At 36.0% G+C, this 27,562-nt stretch overlaps 1 protein-coding gene across 1 annotated transcript in view; it reads left to right on the top strand.

Moving 5' to 3' along the window:
- The window catches only part of LOC126263283 (alpha-catulin), a 417,508-nt gene extending 406,554 nt beyond the window's left edge, over window positions 1-10,954 (top strand). The window contains exon 11 of the mRNA XM_049960368.1: window positions 10,127-10,954. Coding sequence (XP_049816325.1) covers window positions 10,127-10,264 — 138 coding nt within the window. The 3' untranslated portion in view covers window positions 10,265-10,954. The remainder of the gene's footprint in view (window positions 1-10,126) is intronic.
- Window positions 10,955-27,562: the final 16,608 nt, after the last annotated feature.

The raw sequence follows: 27,562 nt of genomic DNA, 5'->3' as shown, positions 1-27,562 counted from the left end.
CTCCTTAAATTGCAATTATCTCGTAAGCTATTAGCAGCACAAAAAAATGTTACTTGGGTTTTCGATAGAACTCTTGGAGCTCTGTTCAGAACTGTGCTCAGAACTGTTGTACTTATTTACAATTTGCGAAAATTGACGAAGAATATTTTCGATACGAAAATTTTTTCGAATATTGTTTTCGTCGCTAAATTCTGCAGAACTATTGAAATTTTGTACAAAGAACTCTAGAACTATGGCATATCTATCAAGAACTCTGAAAATAATATACATTTCTGAAAAAAAGGGTGCCAACTTCACAGTAAGTGAAAAGATTTTCTCCTTAAATTGCAATTATCTAGTAAGCTATTAGCTGCACAAAAAAATGTTACTTGGGTTTTCGATAGAACTCTTGGAGTTCTGTTCAGAACTGTGCTCAGAACTGTTGTACTTATTTACAATTTGCGAAAATTGACGAAGAATGTATTTGATACGAAAATTTTTTCGAATATTGTTTTCGTCGCTAAATTCTGCAGAACTATTGAAATTTTGTACAAAGAACTCTAGAACTATGGCATATCTATCAAGAACTCTGAAAATAATATATATTTCTGAAAAAAAGGGTGCCAGCTTCACAGTAGGAGCTCTTATGGAACTCTTAATTAAGTCGCAATAACCTCTTAAACTATTACCTGCACAAAAAAATTTCACTAGGATTTTCGATAGAACTCTTCACGTGGTGTCCAGAACTGGCATCAGAACTGTTGTACGAATATATTTATATTTTCCGTAAAGAAAGTGTGTCCCATATTAAATCAATTTATCTCAAACCATTATCGCCATAGAAAAATGTTGTTTGGGATTTTCGATAGAGCTCTTGGGGTTCTGTTCAGAACTGTCCTCAGAACTGTTGTACAAGTTTAATTTTTGCGAAAATTGACAAAAACTTTTTTCGATACGAAAATTTTTTCGAATATTGTTGTTTTCTTCGCTAAATTCTGCAGAACTATTGAAATTTTGTACAAAGAACTCTAGAACTATGCCATATCTATCAAGAACTCTGAAAAAAATATATATTTCTGAAAAAAAGGGTGCCAACTTCACAGTAAGTGAAACGATTTTCTCATTAAAATGCAATTATCTCGTAAACTATTAGCTGCACAAAAAAATGTTACTTGGATTTTCGAAAGAACTCTTGGAGCTCTGTTCAGAACTGTGCTCAGAACTCTTGTACTTATTTACATTTTGCGGAAACTGCCAAAGAACATTTTCGATACGAAAATTTTTTAGAGTATTGTTGTTTTGGTCGCTAAATTCTGCAGAACTATTGAAATTTTGTACAAAGAACTCTAGAACTATGCTACATCTATCAAGAACTGTGAAAAAAATGTATATTTCTCGAAAAAGGGGTGCTAACTTCACACGACTTTAGACAATGACATATCTATATTTCATGTAGCAAAACTTTTGACGAACTTCGACAAGGTAATAGTTCTTTCACAGAAAGGAAACCACGCCCTGTAAAGCTGTAGCAAGATTAGAGAGAAAAATAGCTAGGACCTAAGGATTGAAGAAATGTGTACTGTCATGCCTGTCTCTTGTCTTTATTGGTTTTAGGTATCCTATATTTAATTTTATGTCACACAGAAGAGCAAGTTTTTTGCTTATAGGCAATAAAGAGTCCAGATTTTCTGAAGAGTTCTTGTTCTCCTGGTTGCAACTAATCCTATCCAATATCAATTGCAAGGTTTGTGTCTTACATTTCCTCGAAGACATATGTTGTATGCATCAGACTCTTCAGAAAGATGTGTGCCACAAAGTGAACTTATTTTTGAAAAGTCTTTTAACGTTCTGATGTGCAGAGCAGTCCGAGTCATAGTGGGGTGGGGGTAGTCTCCATGTGACCTCTGTTTACATTTAGCAATTTTTCTGTTTCCTCTTCATTTACTGCTCTCACGTCAAATGAAAACAAGATGGATTTCTGTGTCTGGGAGCTACCAGGTGAATTAAAATACATTTACATAATTACGGAAGGCTGAAGTATATTACTAGTTTCAGATTTTATTTTATTTCCACCTTTCTGACAGTCAAGCATTAAATCTCCTTGCAGGACAATAAAGTTATTTTTGTCGGTTTGCTAAAGAAATTTGGCTTTTATTAAGCTTTCCTGCTGAGGCAGTCAATTTATTTGAAACAAAGTGTTTTATTCCACACTAATGCTAGTTCCAACTGTTCGCTGCATTCCAAGTGCATGTTTTCATCGTCTATCACATATGGCATTATGCCATGATAAAGAACAAAACATGAGATAATACTGTATGGTACTCATAGAAAATTTATGGCCCGAAAACCACACCGAAAAGCTTCATATCAGGTTGAGGCCTACGTCATTGGGAATCTGGACATACGAATGTGCACTGTAAGGCGAACTATGCATTTTAGTATGGTTCACGAAATTCTGACCTCTTTGGGTATCCAATAATGTCTTTTTTCTTTTATGACATAATGTAAGATCTTTTAATACGGGCTTCCTACGTCACCGTTGCTGCGCAAGCGCGGTGACGCCTCTTATCTGGTGCTCTCTGGCAACTGCTGAATGAATCCATTTATAACAGGTCGCAGGAAAATAATGCAAATTGTTGTTCAAGAAGCATTATTTTCAAAGTAAACTTGCTTGTACGCAAGATGAACTATGTGAGAGAATGTACGATGAATTTCTTAAATCAGAGCGTGTTTGCTCTCTTTTAAAAATCAACTCTTTGATGATGAGCCATTTAGAAGAATTTCGAGCCCAGAAGATCAGAGATTTATGTCAGTATTAAAAATTTTATTGGTTTATTTGTGTGATGTATCTTAAAATCTATCATGCACTAAACAGATCAACATTATACGTGAAAGCTTAGCTTCTCCTGTCGCTTATTAATTTTCAAGACAAATATTATATGCGAAAGCTTTGCTTTTGTTGTAGCAACACTATGTATATTAATTTAAACCATTAACTTTTCCTGTTGGTGGAATTCGATTTATACTTTTGTAATATGAAAATATGTAGTGTACCGGGCGCTGATAACCTCGCTGTTGTGCGCCCTAAAACACTAATCATCATCATCATCATCATCATCATGTAGTGTACATGTTGCTGCACATCAAAGATCTTTCCAAAACATGTTTTTCCCCTCCGAGATTCGTTTTCTAAAGTGCCAGGAAATTCTACGCTGCTGTATAAAACCATATCCATTCATAGGATAAGTTTTACAGTTCCGAGGGAAAGTATACTGTCAAAAAAATGGTTCAAATGGCTCTGAGCACTATGGGACTTAACATCTGAGGTCATCAGTCCCCTAGAACTTAGAACTACTTAAACATAACTAACCTCAGGATATCACACACACCCATGCCCAAGGCAGGATTCGAACCTGCGACCGTAGCGGTCACGCCATTCCAGACTGAAGCGCCTAGAACCGCTCAGCCACACCGCTCGGCAAAATGTACTGTCACTGAACATGGAAAAAGTGTATTTTCACCAGAGAGAAAATGTATTTTTAACCAGGAGATCTGGGAAAAATCCGGGAATTTTTTTTTCCTTGTCGCGTATACACCCTGTTATTGTTCACGGATGAGGCCTCATTCAACCATGATGGTGTTTTCAACACCTGCAACAGCCATGTCTGGAGTGGGGACAATCTCCACGCTACCCACACTGGTGGCCACCAGTAATAATTCTCTGTCATCGTAAGGATGGGCACTGTCCAAGATCAACTAAGAGAACCTTATTTGCTGCCTCTCCATTTGACTGTTCCACATTATCTAGTGTTCCTGTGAGATGTGCTGCCACAATTCTTGAAGATTGTACTCCTTGCAGTCTGATAAAGGATGTAGTTCCAACGTGACAGTGCACTAGCCCACTTCAATGTTCATGTCTGCAAGCACCTTGACATGTACCCTCATTGTTGGGTTGGAAGGGGAGGTCCTGTCCCATGGCCAGCACAATCACCAGATCTCACACATCTGGACTTTTTCCTCTGGTGTTACATAAGGATGTTGGAGTACAAAATCCCTGTAGAAATGGATGAAGACCTTTGCTAGGGTCCAAGCTGCCTGTCTCCTGGTACAGCTGACATGGGGGATCTTAGAGAATGCGGCGAACTTCATGCACCTTTGCCATGCCTGCATTGATACTGGCAATCCCATTTGAACAATTACTATGAATTATGTTGTTGTTAGGCAGTTTATACTGTGTATATCTGTAACACAATCAATATTCATTTCTGATCATTTGTTCCATATCTCAATATAACTGATTGTCAACTCTCTATCATCTGTTCAATTTGACCCAAAAGATTTGAGACACCCTGTATTTATTGTATAGTGTCTATGTATCAGATTTCTGGATCAGAGATGATGAAATAACTCTAAAATAGCCTATAAAAGTGTGCAAAATTACCTAACAAGCACATATGAGCTAGCTATTGTACTAGACCAATGATCATCAATCCACCATGTGGATTTTCTGGTTCAACTTCCTGTTGCACAAGCTGATGTGCTGTGCAAGGGGGTAGCCGATAAAGGAGATGTAACAAGTATTACTATTTCTGAATATATAAGTACCAGTAACCGCTTCCGCCCCCCCCCCCCCCGCCCTCCCCACCAACCAGTTCTTTAAGAATCAAACTCTAATGTATAAAACAGCATTGATGATCTGATTACTTCAAAGATGAGTTAATGTGTTAAATATCTGATGTTAAGAATGTAAAACCTTTATGGTTGAAGAAACAAAAGCCAAACCTTGTCGGTGTCTTCAGTGGTATACGTATTACTGTCTGCAAAATGGGCAGTGAATAGAGTTAGTAGTATGCTTGATGCTTAAGTTCTAGTGCATGAACAATGAGCATTTAATAACTGATAAAATGGTATCCTTTCATTATGTTGTAGGGCTGTAACCCAGATAAAGATTATAAAAGATTTGGAATTATGTGTAAAGTTTGCTGGAATACTGGATAAATATAATGCTGTTAATTTGGGTGCTACGAGTTATGCTGCCTCAAGACATGTACACAGATTCTGACTTCAATGCAACCTACAATGCAAGATTATACCTCTTAATGAGAAGATTATGGCAGCATTCAAAATGTTTAAATTCTTTCAATAATTATATGAAATACCAAAAATCATATTTTTGTGCCCCTGGAAATGATGATATTCTAGCTATTCAGTAATACTGATTGCAAATAGGAGAAATAAAATAACTAACCTGTCATTCATTGAGAACAGGAAGAAAATTAAGAAATGAAAAGCTAATTGACATGATTTTCTGAGGTGAGGTTGGATGATTGAGAAGCACTGTTACTGAGTGAGTCTGACACAAGGCAATGATTTTTTTAAAGACTGCAATTGAGAACACTAACAGGAATGGCCATGATGGACTCACCACACAAACATGCAGATTATGAGTCTGTGAGAGCTACAGCTGCGTAACCTATTAATGTGATAGCTAGCAAACTCTTGCTGGAAATAAAGTAATGAAGTATTGTGAGATAGATAGTGAGAAATTGGGGATGTAGAAGATAAAAGGACACAGGAAAATAAATGAGAAACTATCTAATAAAATACGTATGCTATTTTTTTCATTACATCTTCTATATCTTTATAACTGAAATACTGTCAGTGGAGCAGGAAGAACTGTCAGGAAGGCACATCTTCAATTTGCTTGTCAAACACTTTCCTTGTTTGGGGAAACAAAATTTAAGAAAGGTAATTACAGTTTTTGTCAGCAAGTTCCGTAATTGTGAATCTACCATTTGACTAATGGGGCTTTATTTGCAGAATATCTGATTAAAGAATATCTGTAGTTTAAAGACACAGTCCTTAACAGAATGAGATATCCTTTCTTTCAGGAGTGCTAGTTCTGCTAGGTTCGTAGGAGAGCTGTAAAGTTTGGAAGGTAGGAGACGACAGAAGTAAAGCTGTGAGGATGGGTTGTGCGTCGTGCTTGGGTAACTCAGATGTTAGAGCACTTGCCCGTGAAAGGCAAAGGTCCCAAGATCGAGTCTCAGTCGGGCACACAGTTTTAATCTGTCAGGAAGTTTCATAGTCCTTAACACTTTTGCTTCTGTGGGCACACATACACATCCTGCTGTGCCATTTCCCTGGTGTTGTGGATGCGTATGTGCACTCTTCTTGGTTTTTCTTGCAGTGCTATAGTTGTTTGAATGTGTCCCAAGTTGCTGATCTCTCACTGTTGTGGATGACTTACTTCTTTATCTCCGTGAATAAAAATTTTTTAAAGTATTTATCATACAATATATGTGGTGCATTGCATTCCATCATTTGTAGAAAACCTCACTTCAGTATCTTGAACCATTTACCACATGATTCATAATGTGCAAGGCCCTGCATGGACACATCATGCACAATTGTCCTTTGGATATGAAACCTAGTCACTCAAGAACAAAATGAAATATCCTTCTGCTCTCAATTTTAAATAAAATTTTGATATCTTATCTACATTTCAGTCACTGCAATTTATGGATTGAAATCAAGTGTATGCAAAGTTTACACAACACATTTTTACATTTGAGAACTCTTTAAAATTTTGTGGAATATTAATTTGGTGCAGCACAATAAGTTTGATAGATAACAAAAAGAAATTCAGTTCTTTATTGAGCTCTGCACACAGTGTCTGGTTAGTGGGCAGAGGTGTACACTGTTTATCATCTGTAGCCTGTTCCAGTGCTCAACAGACACATGGGATCTTTGCAAGAGTGCAGTAGAACTGCATGCATCAATGCAATACATGCTTTTAGACTATCGGTCATCACTTGAACAATTACTATGAGTATTATCGTTGTTATGCAGTGTATGTTCATAACACACTAAATATACATTTCTGTTAGTTGGTTCCCTGTATCAATATACTCAGTTCTGGACCTTCTATCACCTGTTTCAATTTGACCCAAAAGATCTGAGACACCATGAATACACAAAAAAGAAGACCACTCACTGAAAAGCAGAAGTTTTGAGTTCTTGACTGGCACACACAAAAGAAAGAATACATGCTAGCTTTTGGAAGTGTCCTTTGATGAGCTAGAGTAAAAAACACACACGCATATTTATATTCCTGCATGGTGCCAGCTAGACTAACCATGCCAATGCTATTTTGTGGCAGGTGGACTGGTTGTGGTGGGCTAGTTTTAGATAGGGTGGGTAAAGGGCGAGGGAGGTGGGAGAGGGACTAGGGACTGGGTGGTGGGTGAATTGGAGGGGATGGCTGGTTTGCTGGTTAGGAATGTAGAGGGAGGGGTGGCACATACATGAGCTGGCATGACTGTAGCGGTCAGTGGAAAGTGTCACACACTGAAGGCGATGTGTGGACCTGAATTAGGAGGGGGTGACAGGACAGAAGATGGGGAAACCATTGGATGGAGGCTGCAATGACAGTGGGTTACCCAAGATTGAGACCAGGGCGATTACAGTAGTGGTGAATGTGTTGTAAGGATAAGCATAGTTCAGAGAAGCTAGTGGCAGAGTGAGGGATCCAGATGGCTTGGATTGTGATGTTCCAATTCTCACCCCATACTGCTTTCAGTGTTTGCCACTTCCCATCAGCCAATACAGACATGCCAGTTCACATACCTGCCACCTTTGATACCTAATAACATTTCCTTTCATCCAAATTTACCATGTACCACAGTATACTATACACATGACTTGTTATTTCTATTCTTCCTGTGTCTCTGCGCACATTTTATTGTTTATCTATTTCTTCTTACTTCCTTTCATAGTGTGGAGTGTGCTAATCTCTCTCATATCAGATTTTATGTAAAACAATGTTTAAAATATGCAAGTAATTTACAGCCATCTGTTGCGCATGACTTATAAATTATTCAGATTTCTGGTGCACTGTCACTGTCTTAAAAGTCTGTGCAGAACCATCATCATTTGAAGTGCAAATCAATCAAAGATGTTCCAGCTTATTTTAACTGATTAAATCTCAGTCTGTAATTACAAGTTAGTTAGGATATATTGTACAGTTAAAATCAGTATATTTTGTTTTGCAGGTAAGATAATGTAATGTCTCAAGAAATTTCTACAACTTTTTGTTTGAATGGATGTAGATTTGTAAGCACTTTAGTGAAGAGTTTTACTTTTCAGTTTTCTCTGTACATGCCACAGCGAGTTGAAATCAGCAGCTGGGCACTAGCTGATCATCACATTCCTGGATTCCTGAGTCCTCAGGCTATGATGCGTTTCATTGGGAACCCTTATTCTTCTCTTCCCAGGTGACAGGACACAAGAACAACATGTACGGCCCACAGTGCATGCTTGTTTGTGTAATTGCTTGCTGTCTTCTATGTTGTCGTACGTGTGTGTGTGTTAATAATGTGTGACATGTGTTAATGTCTGTGAAAAGTCTAGTGTAAATCTTCCCTTATTGCTTGAAGTGTGTGCGTGTTTAGTCACGTAGCATAAATCTCCTAAGTGTTTCTAAGTGTTTAAAGAGCTGTCTTTTGAGAACTAACAAAAATTTTATGCTTGCTTGTATAATTTTAAATTACATTTTTCATTTTATACCCTTGTTTTTGTATAATTTGACATTTTGAAGTTCAGCAGATGTAAAATTTTTGACAGTGATAAAGTGCAAAAGATCTCCAGTTCAGTCTCCACTCAGTCCTAGTCACTTTTCACTTCTTTCACCTCTGATAATTTTTGTTCGTGTGAAAAATGCCAATTTGCTCCATGGTTCTGAATCCATATTAAACTCTTGATCCCCATAAAGCTATCTGGGTAAATCAGTTCATAGGCCATAGGAAAGCAATAGCATACCATGTATAATTGAATTGTGCCTAGTAAAACACTGTGGTGTTCAACCCAAAATTTGAGCTTATGACAGCTTTACCTCTTTTTACAGTCATACTTTAAGCAGAATAATATTTGATACTGACATATGAAAGTACATATATTAAGCATAAATATATGGAGGTGGAACTCTGGCGGGATGACAGAAGTGAAAGGGAAGACATTTGTGGATATGACAAACAAGTGTGTTTAAATTTTGAATGATAATGTGTAAATTCTGCTGTTAAGTGGAGCAAATCATACTCATGTGGACTACTGGTGCTCTGAAATCTAAAAAAAAAAAAAAAACTCTTTTGCCCAGATGATGAGCCTCAACAAAGAAGAACATTCTTTCCAAAATTAGTGCTCTTCTATGTTCACTCTGTCCATAGAGCTTGAAGAAAAATATTTCACTGTCACCTTTCACTAAATGTTCAACTTCTACATCTTTTCTTGCAATTCTCACTTACATGGAGCCACTATATCATTTTTATTTCTACATTAGCAGTTGACACAATGTTTTTCCAAGCTTTTTAGTTCCATCACTACAAGGATATTGTAAAAGTTCACAGTGACAAATGTGGTAATCATCTTTTGCTATCATCAGTCTGATGTCTCATGTGACAGTCAAGTTGGAAATAGAAAAACAAATAAAAAATTTCAGAGAATGCTGATAATCTAACACGCTGCTGTAATATGCAAGTAAATATGTGAATGTTTTGTTGAAAGGAGTTAAGAGGAAAATTGATTACTGTGCTTTGTTGCCAATTAGGATGTATATACCTAAGAAGAAGAACATATTTATGTTGTTTCAATACCCTTTTGTTAGATGATTGACAATATATTTCATTGCACACACAAAAAAAGTATTGTTCTTCATATGAAAGTTGTGGAGGATGATAAATTGCATGTCTCATTGTCAGAGACTGTAGATACAGTGTTTCTTCAGGATCCAGTAACTAATATTTGGCTTACTTAACCCATATTTATAGATTGACTGTTTTTGAGCATAATAACTATCACATGGAATAATGATGCGTTATAATTTGATCTGTTTCTCACCATTAATATCTTCTAATCTTTTTTCATACTTTACATTTGCTTGACACACACTGTGCAAAAACTAATTAAAATTCATACAAGTAGTTGCAGTAGCATAAAGTGTTATTTAACCTGGACCAACTGTCACAATTGCTCTTTTACAATTCCTCGAATATTTCCATGCAGCATATATGTGGTATTACTTGATTAATGTAATGGCATGTCTTTGCATTTGCTTGAGGAGAAGTACATAAGATACGGTTTCTTGTTGCAGTACAACTTGGATTTCCGAGGCCTGTCTTCCCGTGGCACATCCGGGTCTCCATTCCGCGACGAGGATGGGACAGGGGCCGGAGCTGGGGGTGAGGGAGGCAAGATGGGTGGTGCCCCTGGCTCCGATCCCTCCATCTGACAGTTCGGGATGGCCCGAAGGGCCAAGGGCGACGCGCGCCGTACCAGGGTGTCTTTCCTTTTGTTCTGAGGCCCTGCTGCGGCCTGCCGAGGAAATCAGCAGGCAGTACGTAAGAGAGGCTGAGACTGGAGCCTGCTGCCAGTGCTGCTCCTTCAGATGAAATACTAAGCCAGCTGATATTATCAAATTGCCAATTCTTGGCAAGCACTTGTAGATGTTGCTAACATATGAGACTATGAAGAACATTTGTTTCTGTGGGCTTACATCATGATAAGAGACAAAAATGTATATGTTACATTCTCAGGTTTTGGCATTTGACATCTTCCATTAAAGGCAGAAACTATCTCTCTGCCTTTGATATAGTGTTTGGTATCACCCCTGAAACTTGTATACTTTTTTATGCAAGGATGACTTCATTTGCTTATGTTTTTGATAAGCAAGCCCTCTGTACCTCTCTGTTTCCCCCAACGCCCATCCCTATCCGTATCCCATACCTCTAGTTCTAGTCCTTTTAAGGGAATCTCCAATGAAATTTGTGTGTGAGTTCGTACTTTGTTGTTCTTTTTGCCCAGTAGAGGGAGATTTTTTTGTACAAATTACATGAGTCATCTGTGATAAGTCTCCTCTTCTATAAATTTCAGTATTGTTAATGAATCCCTGCAATAAATAGGTTTCATTTTCACCGTGTTATCTGTTGACCATTACATAGTTTGTAACTGTGATTATTATGTCTTATTATTTAAATGTTGTAAATGTATTTTTATACTAGACCAGTGTTTAATCATATATTGTGCTACACCATCATATATTTGGTGTGGTGACCTGTTCCTAAACATCAAATAACATTAAGTGAAAAATAAAAGACTAGGAGTTTTGTCTTCATTGAATGAGATTTACATTGCTATAGGGAACTTCACAAAGTGTGCAGTGAGGTTATTTGACTGAATTGTAAGTGAATTGTACAGTTGTTTTTAGACTGTTGTAATCCAGTTATTGTATGAGTATTCAATTATATATATGCATTGTATTTATACGTTATAGCTAGTAATGTGCTCCTTGTGGTAATGCTTTATTACTCATGTGAGTGCATTTCATCCTTTGCAGTATTTCTCTTACCTGTGTATGTGACAAAACGAAAAAGAAAACTAGCAGTAAAGCAATAAATGATCGGCAACACACATTTGCTAGTCAGACTGCAAGTGTAAGGCAATGCAATAAGATCAGTGAATCATTATATAACAATGGAAAGCCAGTAACATTGTGAGGAAAGGAAGTAGTCTCACAAGCATGTTAGTTCATCTGGCTGTTACATGATGGACAATGATGTTAAGTATTACTTCTACATGATACCTTGCAGAGGCTGTTTTAGGTTTAAGAAAGCATGAGCTTCTTAACATTCCACTTGTGCAGCAGCAGGATGTGAAGGTGCTGTTGTTCGTTATTTGATATTGTGTGCTGATATGGAGAGGAACCAAGCATTTTCATGTGTCTCTGTGAATATCAGCTGACAAAAGTTATAACTGTGCCTGCAAACTATGACATTTTTGTGTGGGAGATTTATTTGAATTTATAAACATTTTTTCTCAATTTATACACAACCACAATAGCTTTAACTGTAGCAAGCTGTCAGTGTCAGCATTAAATTGTTTTTACATATCAGGTGAGGAAGTCATCTACAATCTTGTGTACCCTTGTGGTATTCATAACAGTAATTAGCTGACCAGTGAAGTATAAACATGATGCCTTAAAGACAATAAATAGCTGTGCACTTAGGAGTGAGTGTTGTGCACTAGATAACAGTGTGTTGACATACAAATTGTTTAGAGACACAGGCTATTGCCAACAGAATTAGTTCAGGAATATGAACATCCACTACTGCTATAATTATTACTACCACCACCACCAGCATCATAATTAATTTATAGATAAAAATTCTCTTTTGTGTGAACTAATGCATTATGAGGGCTTCAAAAGAAAAATTTATGTTGCAATTTTTACTGTAATTTGTGTAGTTTTGTCAAACACACCCCTCATTACAAATCTGCAGGATAGTATTAACGACACTTTTTGTTCATATGGCTGTGTTTGGCTGTTTTATCATGGCTTAATGCTCTTGTTTCTATACTCATTACTTCTATCTGCTGCATCCTTATTTTTCATGCCGTAATGTTGGGTAATCGATGGTGGCTAAATATACATCTGTTGTCATGTCCATTTCTTTGAATTTGAAAAACAACATACTAACTACTACTGTGTGGTACATTTGGACATATCTGCTAGTCTGGCATACACATTCAACAGTGGAATGAAAACACATAGGTTTTACTAACAACTATACAAATGGAACAGAAACATTAACCGAGCGAGGTGGCCAGTGGTTAGACACTGGACTCGCATTCGGGAGGACGACGGTTCAATCCCGCGTCCGGCCATCCTGATTTAGGTTTTCCGTGATTTCCCTAAATCACTCCAGGCAAATGCCGGGATGGTTCCTCTGAAAGGGCACGACCGACTTCCTTCCCCATCCTTTCCTAATCCGATGAGACCGATGACCACGCTGTCTGGTCTCCTTCCCCAAAACCAACCAACCAACCAGAAACATTATGAGTTTGCACAGTTTCTCACTGGATGTAATATTTTTATTTAGTTAGCTGTTAATACTCATACTTAGTATCATGTTTTTTATGGAATTTCCCTTTAAATGACTAACTACTGTTTCCTACATCATCTGAATGAGAAACTAGTAAGTCAGATTATCATTTCACATAATAAAAAACTTATTAGGTATAGGTATTTAATTTACTTTCATAGAAATTAATGACTTGCATTTCTCATATCATATATTTTTTCTGTCTGACCAAAATGTGGTAATATAGTATATGGAGATGTACAGTACTGTGTATATGATTAGTTTGTGTGTCCTGAATGAAGATTAACAAAACTGTAGTAACAAAAGAGAAAATTATTATTTTAAGAATGTAGGAAAAGACAGATTGCTACCTACCGTAAAGAAGACACGTCAAGTTGCAGACAGGTACAATTAAAAGACAATTATATAAATCTTTTTGCCACAGCCTTCATCAATCAAGGGAGACACACACCATTCATACACACAAGCAGGCACATCTCGTGCACACACGGCCACTAACTCCAGCATCCGGCCCGATGCTTGACTTGGTGATCATATGTGTGTGAGGTGTGCCTGCTTGTGTGTGTAAATGACGTGTGTCTCTCTTTACTAATGAAGGCTGTGGCTGAAAGCTTTACATAAGTGTATTTTAATTGTCCCTGTCTGTTACTTGATGTGTCGTCTTTACAGTAGGTAGCGATCTATCTTTTGCTACATTGTTGATATTCCTACCTGGTGTTTCCATTGTTTGAAATTGTTATTTTAGTCATTCTGCAGGTTGAGCACATTGTGTAAATTTAAGATATTACACCATTTCTACATAACAAGAGGGAAATGAGGTTCACAATGTTTCTGTTACATCCTGGGTGTACTAGGCTGCTGGTGTCTGGACATGAAAGATCAATGTCACTCTGGATTTTGATGAGTGGTTTTCATCTGTAATATGTAATTCTAATACCTTGGTGTTTTAACACTAAATTTTCTTAAGGAACCAAATTCATCTTTAATCTGTTTTGGAAATATGTATAATTGTATGCATTGATAGAATATTGTATTTGATTTTTAATACAGTCTGCATGGCTGTTATTTCATTGTCATAGAGCTGTTTGTGAAGTTATTTTTATTTTATTTATTTATTTATTTATTGTTCCGTGGGACCAAATTAAGGAGAAATCTCCATGGTCATGGAACGAGTCAATACATGAAATTATAACACGATATTAGAAACAGATAAAATGAAATATAGGAAAAAAAAACATATTCAGGTGACAAGTCATAAGTTTAAATGAAGACAATCAACAATGTAACACTGGAACTTGCTTAATTTTTTAGCTCTTCCAGGAGCTCCTCGACAGAATAGAAGGAGTGAGCCATGAGGAAACTCTTCAGTTTAGACTTAAAAGAGTTTGGGCTACTGCTAAGATTTTTGAGTTCTTGTGGTAGCTTATTGAAAATGGATGCAGCAGAATACTGCACTCCTTTCTGCACAAGAGTCAAGGAACTGCATTCTACATGCAGATTTGATTTCTGCCTAGTATTAACTGAGTGAAAGCTGCTAACTCTTGGGAATAGGCTAATATTGCTAACAACAAACGACATTAAAGAAAATATATACTGTGAGGGCAATGTCAGAATTCCCAGATTTTTGAATAGGGGTCGACAAGAGGTTCTCGAACTTACACCACATATAGCTCGAACAGCCCGTTTTTGAGCCGAAAATACCCTTTTTGAATCAGAAGAATTACCCCAAAAAATAATACCATACGACATAAGCGTATGAAAATATGCGAAGTAGACTACTTTTCGTGTTGAAGTGTCACTTATTTCAGATACTGTTCTAATGGTAAATAAAGCAGCATTTAGTTTCTGAACAAGATCCTGAACATGGGCTTTCCACAACAGCTTACTATCTATCCGTACGCCTAGGAACTTGAACTGTTCCGTCTCGCTTATAACATGCCCATTCTGTCTGATTAAAATGTCAGTTCTTGTTGAATTGTGAGTTAGAAACTGTAAAAACTGAGTCTTACTGTGATTTAGCATCAAATTATTTTCCACAAGCCACGAACTTATTTCATGAACTAAATTATTTGTTACTGTTTCAATATTACACACAAGATCCTTCACTATCAAGCTGGTGTCATCAGCAAACAGAAATATTTTTGAATCACCTGTAATACTAGAAGGCATATCATTTATATAAATAAGAAACAGCAGTGGCCCCAGCACCGACCCTTGGGGAACGCCCCACTTAACAGTGCCCCATTGGGACTGAACATCACTACCACTCTCAATATTGCGGAGAATTACCCTCTGCTTCCTGTTCTTAAAGTAAGAGGCGAACCAATTGTAAGCTACTCCCCTTACTCCATAATGGTCCAACTTCTGCAGTAATATTTTGTGGTCAACACAGTCAAAAGCCTTCGTTAAATCAAAGAAAACACCTAGCGTTCGCAACCTTTTATTTAATCCGTCGAAAACCTCACAGAGAAAAGAGAATATAGCATTTTCAGTTGTTAAACCATTTCTAAAACCAAACTGAACATTTGACAGCAAATTATGTGAATTTAAATGCTCCAGTAACCTTGTATATACAACCTTCTCGATAACTTTAGCAAACACCGATGGCATAGAAATAGGTCTAAAATTGTCAACATTATCAATGTCTCCCTTTTTATAAAGTGGCTTCACTACCGAGTATTTTAATCGATCAGGAAACCGACCACTCCTAAAGGAAAAGTTACAGATATGGCTAAGTACTGGGCTAACATACATAGAACAATACTTCAGTATTCTGCTAGATACCCCGTCATATCCATGAGAGTTCTTGGTCTTTAGTGATTCCATATGTTTTTCTTTTCTTAATGTAGATTGCAGTTTGGTTGATATAGTTAAGATTCTGTACCTAACATTTCTAATAACAAGCCAGGAAATAATGAATAAAAATCAAGGACAGGCAACTAGTCATCTGTTGGTCAATTGTGTGGCAAATAAGCATACTTTAAAGAATGAGAAAATCCACACAACACTCACAAATACTTCTTTTGCAGAAGTAAGTGTGCGTGTTGATGGTGAGGAGGGGGGAGGGCAGGGCCTTGTTTACACCATAACAAGGAAGACTCAAAAGTTTGTGAGATTTTTTAGTGTGCCCTTGTGCAGCTGGTCATTCATCTGCAGCTGAATGTTGTTTGATCTCAATTTTTTTGTGTATAGCTTTTTAAATGGGTCCTTGCAGTGAGATTTGTTTACGGTATCCCAAAGAAATAAGTCCATAGCTACAAATAGTGTAAATACAAGACATACTAATCACAAAAATGTTGATATTTGCATTGGTACAACTCTAATTTGACCATCTCAATTTAAAGAACCACCGACTCTTTTTCCAAAAAACAACTGTCTGATATTAAATTTATGGGAGTTACCAAGTATCCATAATTTAGCAGACATAAGATATTCTTATTACCTGTAGCATATTCTTTATACAGCCGGTTATATTCAATGCCTCAAGTACAATCTTTGTAATTCTAGTATGAATAGTATTGTACCTCTATCAGTTTACAGAGACAGTTATGTTCATTTAAATAGTTAATTAGTCCATCTTTTACTTTAACTACAAACATTTTGGTTACGCATTACCCTTACTGTGTTGATATCAGATGAAAATGTCAGTGATAATAATAAACTTATTGTTTCATTTGCCGTATTTCAACACTGATTCTATTATTTTGTACAATGATAATGACAGAGATTAAATTTTCTGTGACTTAAACACTATATTTCACGAGTAAAAATGAGACCATATTTGCACGCTGTAGGTAAAATCAGCTCATCATTATATCTCTAAATAATCTTTCATGCTATCTATTGATTAATTCACCCAGCACTCAGACTGTCCACACAGCCAGATTAATGATCTTTATTTTTTTATTGCTGTACTAACTTTTGACAAGTCATAATGAGCTCTTGTTTGCTGCTTTATTTTTTGTAGGTGTTGTGTCTGTATGTGGAACTTTTTGGAACCATGTTGCAGTACTACAGATTAACTTCAGTGAACCAGACATGATTCTACCCTTGTTTTGATATATTTTTTGTTATAATTTAATTCTCCTTTCTTGTTTCCATCATTACATTCCAGATATCTTTGTTGTTTTCTGAATTATAAATGTTTTTATTGTTTAGTGATTTTCTTCTTTATATTTTTGTTTAATGTTGATAAAACTTTAGGATTTATAAATGATATGAACAGTTTTTTATTCAACTGAAAACAGAATATTTAAAAAAAAGCCTTTTGAAAATTTGTACTTAAGAAATTTGTCATTCACTTCTTCATGCTTATATATCCTCCCAACTTTATTCTGATGCTCTTGTGACAGTATTAAACATTTTGGAATTTTAAAAATTATTTTGCAAACCTTGGTTTTAGCAGGCTCTTTTGAATATAATTTCAACTTTATAACTTGACTGTAGTAACTTTTGCACATATGGCACTATTATTGTTGTCTGCATTTGGATAACACCATAGTTTTAGTGCTGTTTTTGCAGTGTTCACCAGTTATGATATGCCATGAGTACAAAAAAAATATAGTACTGACTGAATCAGTAATTCCCTGTGATAACATCTCTAGATAAAACATTTTTCAGAGAATTTGTTGACAGTGTTAGTTAATTTACTGAAAAAGGTTTTTATATTTCATACAAACATAATTCATTAATTTCTTGCATATATGAACTGCTAATTTAATAGCTGCCCTTTCAAAGTAACTGACTTAGCAAGCTGAGGAAAGATCATTTCTAACTTCAAACAGTTACTTCTCCTTTCTTAAAGAAGCCTTACAGCATATGCATAATAGGCCTAAATTTTGATTTATCTTTACCTGTTCCCTCTGATACATGCTATTATGGTTTGACAATGCCGAAGTTCGAATCATTGAGGTTTATTTGTAAATGAATGGATGTTTTGTTCAAGGACTGTTAAGACTGCATAACTTCATCTCCTCTTACACTCCTGGCTTTCTTTTCCATTCTGAAGTTATCTAAAATGCCATCAAATGTATGATCACTATAACTAAAAACATCAAATGCATGACGACCAGTCTCATTGTAGAGCCTTCTAAACTGCTGGGGACTTCTAATAATCACGAATACTTCTTGGCTAAAATCATGTTCAAAATTACGTGCTCAGAAATTTAAGAACGGAAAATACAGAATGGTATAATAACAATATTTTGAAAAGGTTAGACTGCTACTCACCATATAGTGGAGATGCTGAGTCACAGGTAGGCACAACAAAAAGACTGTCAAACAAAAGCTTTTGGGCAAGAAGGCCTTCATTGGCGTTAGACAACAAACATATGCACGCTCAAGCACAGTCACACAGAGGCCAGACTCGGCAGCCAGAGACTGTGGTCATGATTATGAGAGTTCCTTTTGCATGAGTGTGTTTGTGGGTACTTTGTTTAAATCTGATGAAGGCCTTTTTGTTTGACAGTCTTTTTGTTGTGCCTGTCTGTGACTAAGCATCTCCGCTATATGGTGGGTAGCAATCCATCCTTTTCATAATAAGGTCAGAAATTATTATATAGTCTGCACACTCTTAGAAAGTAAGTATGTTGTTTGAGTTGAAATAGTGAAGTGTTACCAGTATGAAATTGAAACCTTTTTTAACTTTGATCATCAGAGGAAATAGTAAACTGCATGGTAAAAGTAATTAATTCATTTTTCAAAATAGTACATTGGTATATAAATATCAAATTCCATAGCACAAATTTCAGTCCAGGCAAATTCCACTACTTGCGTAATATCATCATCTAGTGTGTTATCAAATTGCCTTTGCTTGACATCTGGTTCTACACTGTAGCTTATGGATCAAAGGCCAGGGATGTCCATGAAAATGAACTGAAATGATCGTATGGCATTGTTGGCCGGGAGGCCCCATGCGGGGAAGTTCGTCCACTGTATTGCAAGTCCTTTTTAGTTGACGCCACTTCGGTGAGTTGCACATCAATGATGATGAAATGATGATGAAGAACACACAACACCCAGTCATCACGAGGCAGAGAAAATCCCAGACCCCGCCGGGAATCGAACCCAGGACCCCATGTGCGAGAAGCGAGAACGCTACCGCAAGACCACAAGCTGCGGACAGGGATGTCCATAGTCAGTTATAACATATCACTGTTTTTATAATGGCAAAGATTATTGATGATGTAACTCGATTGTAGCTTGCTCTGTGTACCAAAGTAGTTTTGGAATAAGTAATGTTCACGTAAGTTTATTTTTGTAGGCCTGAGTTCAATAGTGTTAGATGTTTCATACCATCTCATTATTATCTAAAATGTCTTACACATATTTATTGTTTGCTCGACTCACTTGAAGTACACTGTCAGTATGCAGCAGATTGGTGGTCCATTAGTCCTCTATCTGCAGATTGTTGTCATCTTTTGGCCTAAAAATATGCAGAGTGTTGGTGTATAGAAATAAAATACTCAATTTCCTGAAACAGTGGCTGTTTTTATTGCATATTGCTTATTGTTTTCATCTGATTAGACTCCTTATTTTGTTAGGTACATTCTCCTAGTAAATTACAGATGAACTAATGTTTATTACAGTCAGTCACAAACAATGGCTAAACCATAAGAAGCTGCTGGTGTTCTGTTTGCAGCGCTGTTTATAGTGATGAGTATATACTGTATTGATAAGTTTAACTCAGTGTAGGAATAGCATATCAAACTTTAAGGTTCAGTAGTAGAACAATGGTATCAGAGAAATTGATGAAATTCTGTAACATCGTGTGCATTTATCTCCAACATTAGCAGGTTTGCTTCTCTTTCTCACTGCCTCCCTCTCCTTCCCTTTGCCACTGCCCCTTCTTTATGCTCTCTTTACTTCCTTTTTATGCAGTTAATTAGCTGTTTCCATATGGTTTTTGTTTCTTTCATCCATTCTTTCAGTGTACTTTGAATATTGCGCTCTGGAGTCAGAGTCACATTGCTGTCCTTGCTGACTAGCTTATCAGGCTGTGCCTCTCTCTTTAGCCTTCAGTATCCTGCTTATGTTTAGACCATTCAGTATTTAAATGCTTTGAACTGCAATGAACTGAGATTGATTTACATATATATGACACATTATTTCAGAAGGAGGGTAGTCATAATAAAACTCTTATTTTGGTTAAAATTAGTTCATCACCTGTAGGTTGACATAGAATGACTTATTTACCTTCATTTTCCAAGCTACTTACCAAATAAGGAAAATAATTTCCATTAATTTTTTTAGATTTAGCATATTAATTTCTTGCAAGGTAGTTACTCACATCATGGAAGTATAAGACAGATCAAATGCAACAACTCACATAGGTTCTTAATTGTAATACTCACAGATTGTGGATGACATCCTCATTATAAATTTTGCAAATATTGTGATAGAATTATCATTGTTATGAAAGCAGTTTATATGGATGTATGCTCAAAGGTGAATACAAGGAGATTCTAAAATTATGAAAATGTTTCAATTGGTTTATTAAGAGTTAGCAGTGGAACTGGTGCAATATTGTTGTGTACTCATGTATAACTCAGGGTAGAATTTTGATACAGCAATACTCATTACTATAGGTGTAATTTTTTATTTGTCCATGCATGTGATGTATGTATATGTACTGTTCCCTATTTGTGTTCCATAAATGTTGTCAACTGTAAATATGCTGGAAACTTTTTCAACTCTCAGAATCAACTGTATGTATCCCCAATAAACTCTAGTATTTTGTATGTTCAGCCATGTATTTATTACTGTTGTTATTATTTATGTATATTTTTTACTTTATTGTACACTTTGTATATAGTCATAGGCAAAGAGCTAAAAAATATATCCATTTAAAATGGACAGTTTTATTCTTTCTTGTAATAAGTTTCATTACCCATACCAGGTGTACAACATTTATTGCAGCTATTTAAATTTTCATTTGATAATGTTTGTTTCATTTTATTTTTACCCATATATTGTAGTTGTACTTATCAAATACAACTTCTAATACATTTAAGAAACAGCCTGCATAATAATTAAACATGATATAAAAAATTGACATTGAAAGGTTATCATCTATATATCAAAGAGCATTACGAACAAGGACAGAGGTTTCCCAACTGGTAGAAGTGTTTGCACAGATCTAGTACATCTTCTAAGCAGAATTAATTCTCTGAGCTTTGCTGTCATCTGTGTATCACTATCTCACCATAGTTCTGCTTCACTATGTAGAGTGTCATCTATTTCATATACTGTAAATGCCCCGTGGGCTGTGAACATGCCACATGTATTTCACTGTTTGAATCCTTCAACACACACATATTTTCTACTTTAAGTAACTCATTTACTTTTCTTTAGGAGAGTCCGTGTTGTTAACTTAACAGGATACTGTTGAGAATTCATTAAAATATAAATGTCTATTTTAATTCAGCAGGCATGTCTTGCAGAAGAAAATGTGCAATCTTGACTGAAATATTTAAATATATGTGAGATGTATGTATATGAAAAGGTATTACAATCATATTGTGTAGTATGACTAAGCTGTGAGCTTCTGTATTTGTGGTAGTCCTGCCACCAGTGCTTTGAGCAGCGAATGAATATTCTTGCACATTGGTTATCTCCTCTAGCCATGTGTATGATCATGCAGAAAATATTTTTTATTGTATGTATGCAGCACATAATATCTTGTGGGAAAGAGAATTAATAACTTTAATTTAGGTTTTGGAAATTTGTTAATACTATGAGAGAGCTTAACTGGCTGTGTCCTATAAATGCTTGGGTCCACAAAATTTGCCACTGTTAATGTGCACAAGTACAGGGTAGTTATCCATATCTTGAATTACAACAGAATTGTTTTGTCGTAGCCATATGCTGAACAAGCATACGACACATTCAACATGTTGCCAATTAATTATTTGACAAATTTGTACCTGGTGTCTAATTTAAAGAAAGAATTTGTTATTTATTACATACAGCCTTACATTATTTATGCATTTTTATTTGTGAAACTGAGTTTAGCCTCTTCCCATGATATATTAGTGAAATAAAGGCAACGAGGCAAGTTTGTTACACAGTAAATGTGTGTTTTGCTACTTATGAATCTATGTTGTGAATGTGTGTTCTGTCTGACATCCAATATCTAGTTGACAAAGATGTGTGATTAAGTGAATGCAAGAAAGGAATCAACTGTTAATATCCACAGTAGCCTGCTTATGTGAGAATTTTGCAAATTTATAGCCAGTGTACATCGATGAAACATGACATTCCTCTGTTGAATATGTGTTACCAAGGTTCCAAATGTTACTTCTTGATGAGTTATTTCTATTTAAGAATTTCTGTATGGTACAGGAGTAGTAGTTCAGGAGAAACGTTTTTATTCTTTATTTGAAAAGCCTTTGTCTGTCAGACATTTCATACCCACTGGTTGATTGTCAAAGGTAGCTACATATTTCACATCTTTCTGTTCCCAAATTAGATTCATCAAGAGGCATTACAGATAATTTTTCCTTCTAATATTGCACTTGTAAATATTTCTGTTTCTCTCACACTGAGACAGATTGCTGATAGCAAATTTCATAAGTAAATAAATGTACTGTGAAGTTGTAATTTATATTCCCAGTTGCTCAAAGATTTGCCTGCAAGATGACATGTGTGAACCCCACATGTAATTCTAATTACTTTATTTTGGCAATGTATACTTTTTGCCTGAGTGAGGAGTTACACCAGAATATTGTCCCATAAGACATCAGCAAAAGAAAATATGTACAGTGTGTTAACTCACTGGCATCTATATCCCTGTAATTGCAAATTATTCTTATGGCAAAAGTAGCTGAATCTAAATGTTTTAACAGGTCTTTTGTATGATTTCTACAAATTAAGTTTTCACTTTTTTTGCACGCCTAAGAACTTAGAAATTTCTGCCACTTTTATTATTTCTTGATGACATACTAAGTTACTAGGAGGTGGGATACTTTTGACATTACAGAACTGAATTAGCTGTGTGTTTGAAACTTTATAGCTAGTCCATTTGTGCAAAACCAGTCAATAACCTCTACAAAAACATCATTTACTATTTTTTCTGTTGAGGGTTCTTTGCTCAGCTCCAGAGCAAAATTTGTATCATCTACAAACAGGATTACCTCTGCCTTCAGATTCAAATAAAATGGCAGATTGTTAATGTAAGGCAAGGCTGTAGTGGACAAATGATTGAACACTGTGAGACTCCCAGTCAATTTCTCCACATGAAGATAATGTGATGTTCTTCCCACCACCACCTGCACCAGTCTGGTCACAAAGATCTCCTGTGAAACCAGTCATGTGATCTACAAGCATAGCTGCAACCACTGTGCTGCATTCTACATACGTATGACATCCAACAAGCTATTTGTCCACATGAATAGCCATTGACAAACTGTGGTGAAGAGAGCATCTGGAGCACCCTGTTGCTCAGCACACTGCCCAACATGACATCCTTCATTTCAGTGACAGCTTCACAGCCTGTGCCAGTGGATCCTTACCACCAACACCAGCCTTTCTGAATTGTGCAGATGGTAACCCTTCATGCAATATAGCCTCTATTCCTATAGCCCTCCTTTATTATGTGTTCAGTAAATATCGAAGTAGTTGTCTCAGTAGAGTGGGCCTTTTGAAATCAAAACTGTGTATTCTTTAGTACCTCATTGCTACACAGATGGATGACAAACCTAGAGTATATTGCCTTCTCCAAAAACTTTAGAAAATGAGGTCAGAAGTGACACTTGGCAGTAGTTATTGACTTCAATGGGGTCATTATTTGTACAGAGAGGCTTAACAATGGCATATACCAGTATGCTTCGGCAAACAACCTGAATTTATGGCATTCCCCAAGATAGTGTTATAGGGCCTTTTGCTGTTTCTTATCTATCTAAATGATTTGGGAGACAGTCTGAGCAGCTGTCTTAGGCTGTTTGCAGATGAAATTGTCATTTATCAACTAGCAAAGTCATCACAAGACGAAAACAAATTGCAAAATGATTTAGAAAAGATAACTGTATGGTGTGAAAATAATGAAAAGTGGCCATCCACATGAGTGCTAAAAGAAATCTGTTAAACTTCAGTCAAATCTAAAAGCTGTAAATTCAACTAAATGCCCAGGAATTGCAAGTACAAACAATTTAATTTGGAAGGAACACACAGAAAATGTTGTGCGGAAGGCTTACTAAAGACTGCATTTTATTGGTAGGCCACTTAGAAAATGTAATCAGGCTGATTTTACCACTTTCAATTTTCTCATCATTTGAATGAATATATTTCATAATGACACTACTACTATCTACTATACATTATTTGTGATTTGTCAAACATGGGCAGTGGGGAAGGGGGACGGGTGGGGGGAGTGAGCGGGAATATTTTTCATAAATGTGTATCAGGTAAAAGTAGTAATTCACATTTAGTGTCTTAAAAACACTCTTCAACCAACACTGTGTTAAAGTTCTTAGACTATCTTGGATGATGATGATGGTTAGTGTTTTAGGGCGCACAACAGACTATCTTGGAATATGGTTCAAGAACTGGAATGAAAAGTATGTTTGTGTAAGGCAATTTTGTACATGATTTGCAAAGATACATGACCTTTCCAAAATTTGGAAAATGAAAGCTTTTTTAATATGCTGAAAATCTTTGCACATTTTTGTAAAAGTACCATGAAGTCACACATTCAAGACAATCCTGGAAAATAAATTTAAAGATACTAAGAACTACTTCAAAATAAAATTCAAAACATGAACAGTGTAACACAACAGGAGCAATATGGTTAAAGGCATGCAAATAGCACGTGAAAGAAATCCTATACCATACATTTTGCCCACATACCTAATTTAGTAGAAAAAAACTATTGAAAAGATTCATAAACTGCCTGAGTTGATTACTGCTTTGAAAAAGATTGTACTATGGCTTAAACAAAAATAGTATCATGTTATGAGTCACAAAAAGGATCAGACTTCAAATTAATCCGAGAAGTATCTGCTGGATTGATGTCAACATTTTATACGACTGAACAATTTTTTGCAGCTGCCTCCAGTGATTAATAACATCCTCAATTGCTATGCTAGTGCACCACCGATATTGACAGCTCCAGATATTGTAGATCTGGCACATTTTTGTGACATTCTGCGGCCCATAAAATTTTTTGTAGAAAAGTATGTTACAAACAGTAAGGTAATGCTTATAACTAATATACTGAATATCAAAATATCTAACATGCAAGAAATACAGACCATTGAGAGAAACTGAAGAACAAAATTACAAATGAAAAAGTTCTTACTACCAACTGGACATATTAACGAATTAGCCATATCAACATTCCTCAATCCTCAACACATTACAGGAAAATGGTACAACTAAATATAAATTATGAGGTGAACTTTATAAAATAAAACAAGAAAAAAATAATTTTTAAAAAGGAACAGAAATGGCTGTATCATTACGTTCAGTTATCTTAAAGATCACTTTCCAGAGCTTCAACAAGATCTGTTAAGAAGATGAAGCCACAGCATTGGTGCTCCCTACCCTAAGCTACATAAAAACGCACATAAATATTTGAGATGTATAGTCATATCATCAGCTTCTGAATGAATGTTCTTGAAGGTAGGATATGCTTTCTGTTGACAATGCAATAGACTGAATGGGAAACTCCTCTCAAAAATGTTATTGTTCATTTTGTAGAAAAAATGTTGTTTAATAATTGCAGTATTCATTATTTAATAAGTATATTAGATGTATGTTGTTTTTATGACATGCAATAAAACTGATCACTGATGTCAGTTCTTATCAACCATAGATGTTTACATGTCAATGATGAAATTGAAATCAGCATAGATGATTTACCCCAACATTGCACATCCCTAGTACGAATACAGTATCTGTAAGGGCACTACTGTCTTAATCAAGTTGGGTATGTATTGTAACCCACACTTTAGGGCCACAACAACATTAATTAAATGAAAATCAACTTTTTGAAACAACAGATTTAAATAGAGAAGTATCTCTTAGTATGTTGCCTGTTATTATGAATATTAGATTTAGTTTCTAATGCAGTCTATAATGCTCCACAGAATCTCCAGGAGCATTTACAGTCAGAGGGACTCCGCAATGTGCAGTGTGGGCCCAAATAGAGAAGTTAGACAGTTCTTGTAGCACTGCTCAATCCTCAACGCATTACATCAACCATACTGCAGCCTTGTCTGCAGTGTCCAACTTCCTATAGGATCCATACCACCTGAAAATTGACTTTGTTATTAATAAAATGAATAGATGATGTAATTGAATTGAAATCTCTCATCATTATGATTTTGAATTTTATTCATCTTTTTCTTCACAATTCAGTATCAACAACATTCCATGCATGTACACAACCAGTTTCAACATTCATGGCGTAACCTGTGTGCATAGAGGATCTAGTACATTTGAAATAGATATAAAATTGTTTGTTGACTACTGTTGGCCAATACACATAATTACCACAGTTAACAAATCCTCCCACACATGCTGAATTGTCATTTCTGATACGAAAGGGGATACTATACAGCCTCGCCCCCCTCCCCAATGGGAACATATCCTTGAAGCGTGAAATGACATGTGTTGATTGTACCATTTAATTTAGTTGTTGAATATAACAGTTATTTCAGTAGGTTTGGCATGGCAGAAAGTTCATATACATAATGAAATTTCACACCACAAGTGAAATGAAGGATCTCCTACTTAATCATTCCTATAGTCATACAGTGGTGTGTATATGTATTCACTTCTTGTAATGTTGTGTAGCTATGGTATATCTTTCATTGCCCATTCCCACTCACTATTATATATCTTAGAACTGGAAAGGCTCATAAACCATGAATTAACAAATCTGCCTCTCCATCTTGGCATAGCTCAAGGAAAACAAGATAGAAACCCAAGCAAGGCCTTCAGATCTGAGGGACGTAATTGTAAATTGTATTAGATGTCTATGCATGCTGTAGTGTCATATTGATCCATTATACTTAAACTATTAAGAATGAGTGTGAGTTGAAGGTGTGTTGGCTTAAAGAAAAAAAAAAGACACTATACGATGCTTTTAACATACAGTTCATCATACTTCTTGAAGTTAGCTTTGGATCAACTGTAAATTTGCAACTCAAGGTGTTGACTTGAGGTGATAATCGCAAGGAGTCAGGAAACCAAGAGGATGGATCCAGTTCGGAACTGGTTGAGTGTGGGAAGACACTGCGAGGTGGTAGTACTGTCATTCAGGTAGGGGTGGACTCCATCCAGCAACATCATCAAGGTTGGTAGCAGACATGAAACAAATGAACAGTTACATGAGGAGGTGGAAAAGACTTTTGTTCAGCAATATGGGTAATCATTTGCTCCCTTTCACTTCAACTACAGACGGAAGATATTCAGATTCAAGGTGATACTGCTACATCAACTACTAGCATAATTAATTTGTAATGTCTTCCTTCCTCCTTAATGGCAGTTAGCAGTTTGATGGTTCAAGTGTTTATTCATCACGTCATACTACAATAGTGTTCATGTAGTGATTTTGGTACACTTGATATTTGGTATACATTTCAACTTGCTCACAAAATGTTAATCATTCAGCTCAGCAAATTCTGAGATAAATCACTTGTTAGATA

The sequence above is a fragment of the Schistocerca nitens genome, chromosome 6 (genome assembly GCF_023898315.1).
Source record: "Schistocerca nitens isolate TAMUIC-IGC-003100 chromosome 6, iqSchNite1.1, whole genome shotgun sequence".
NCBI lineage: Eukaryota > Metazoa > Arthropoda > Insecta > Orthoptera > Acrididae > Schistocerca > Schistocerca nitens.
This window is presented reverse-complemented; position numbering and strand designations above follow the sequence as displayed.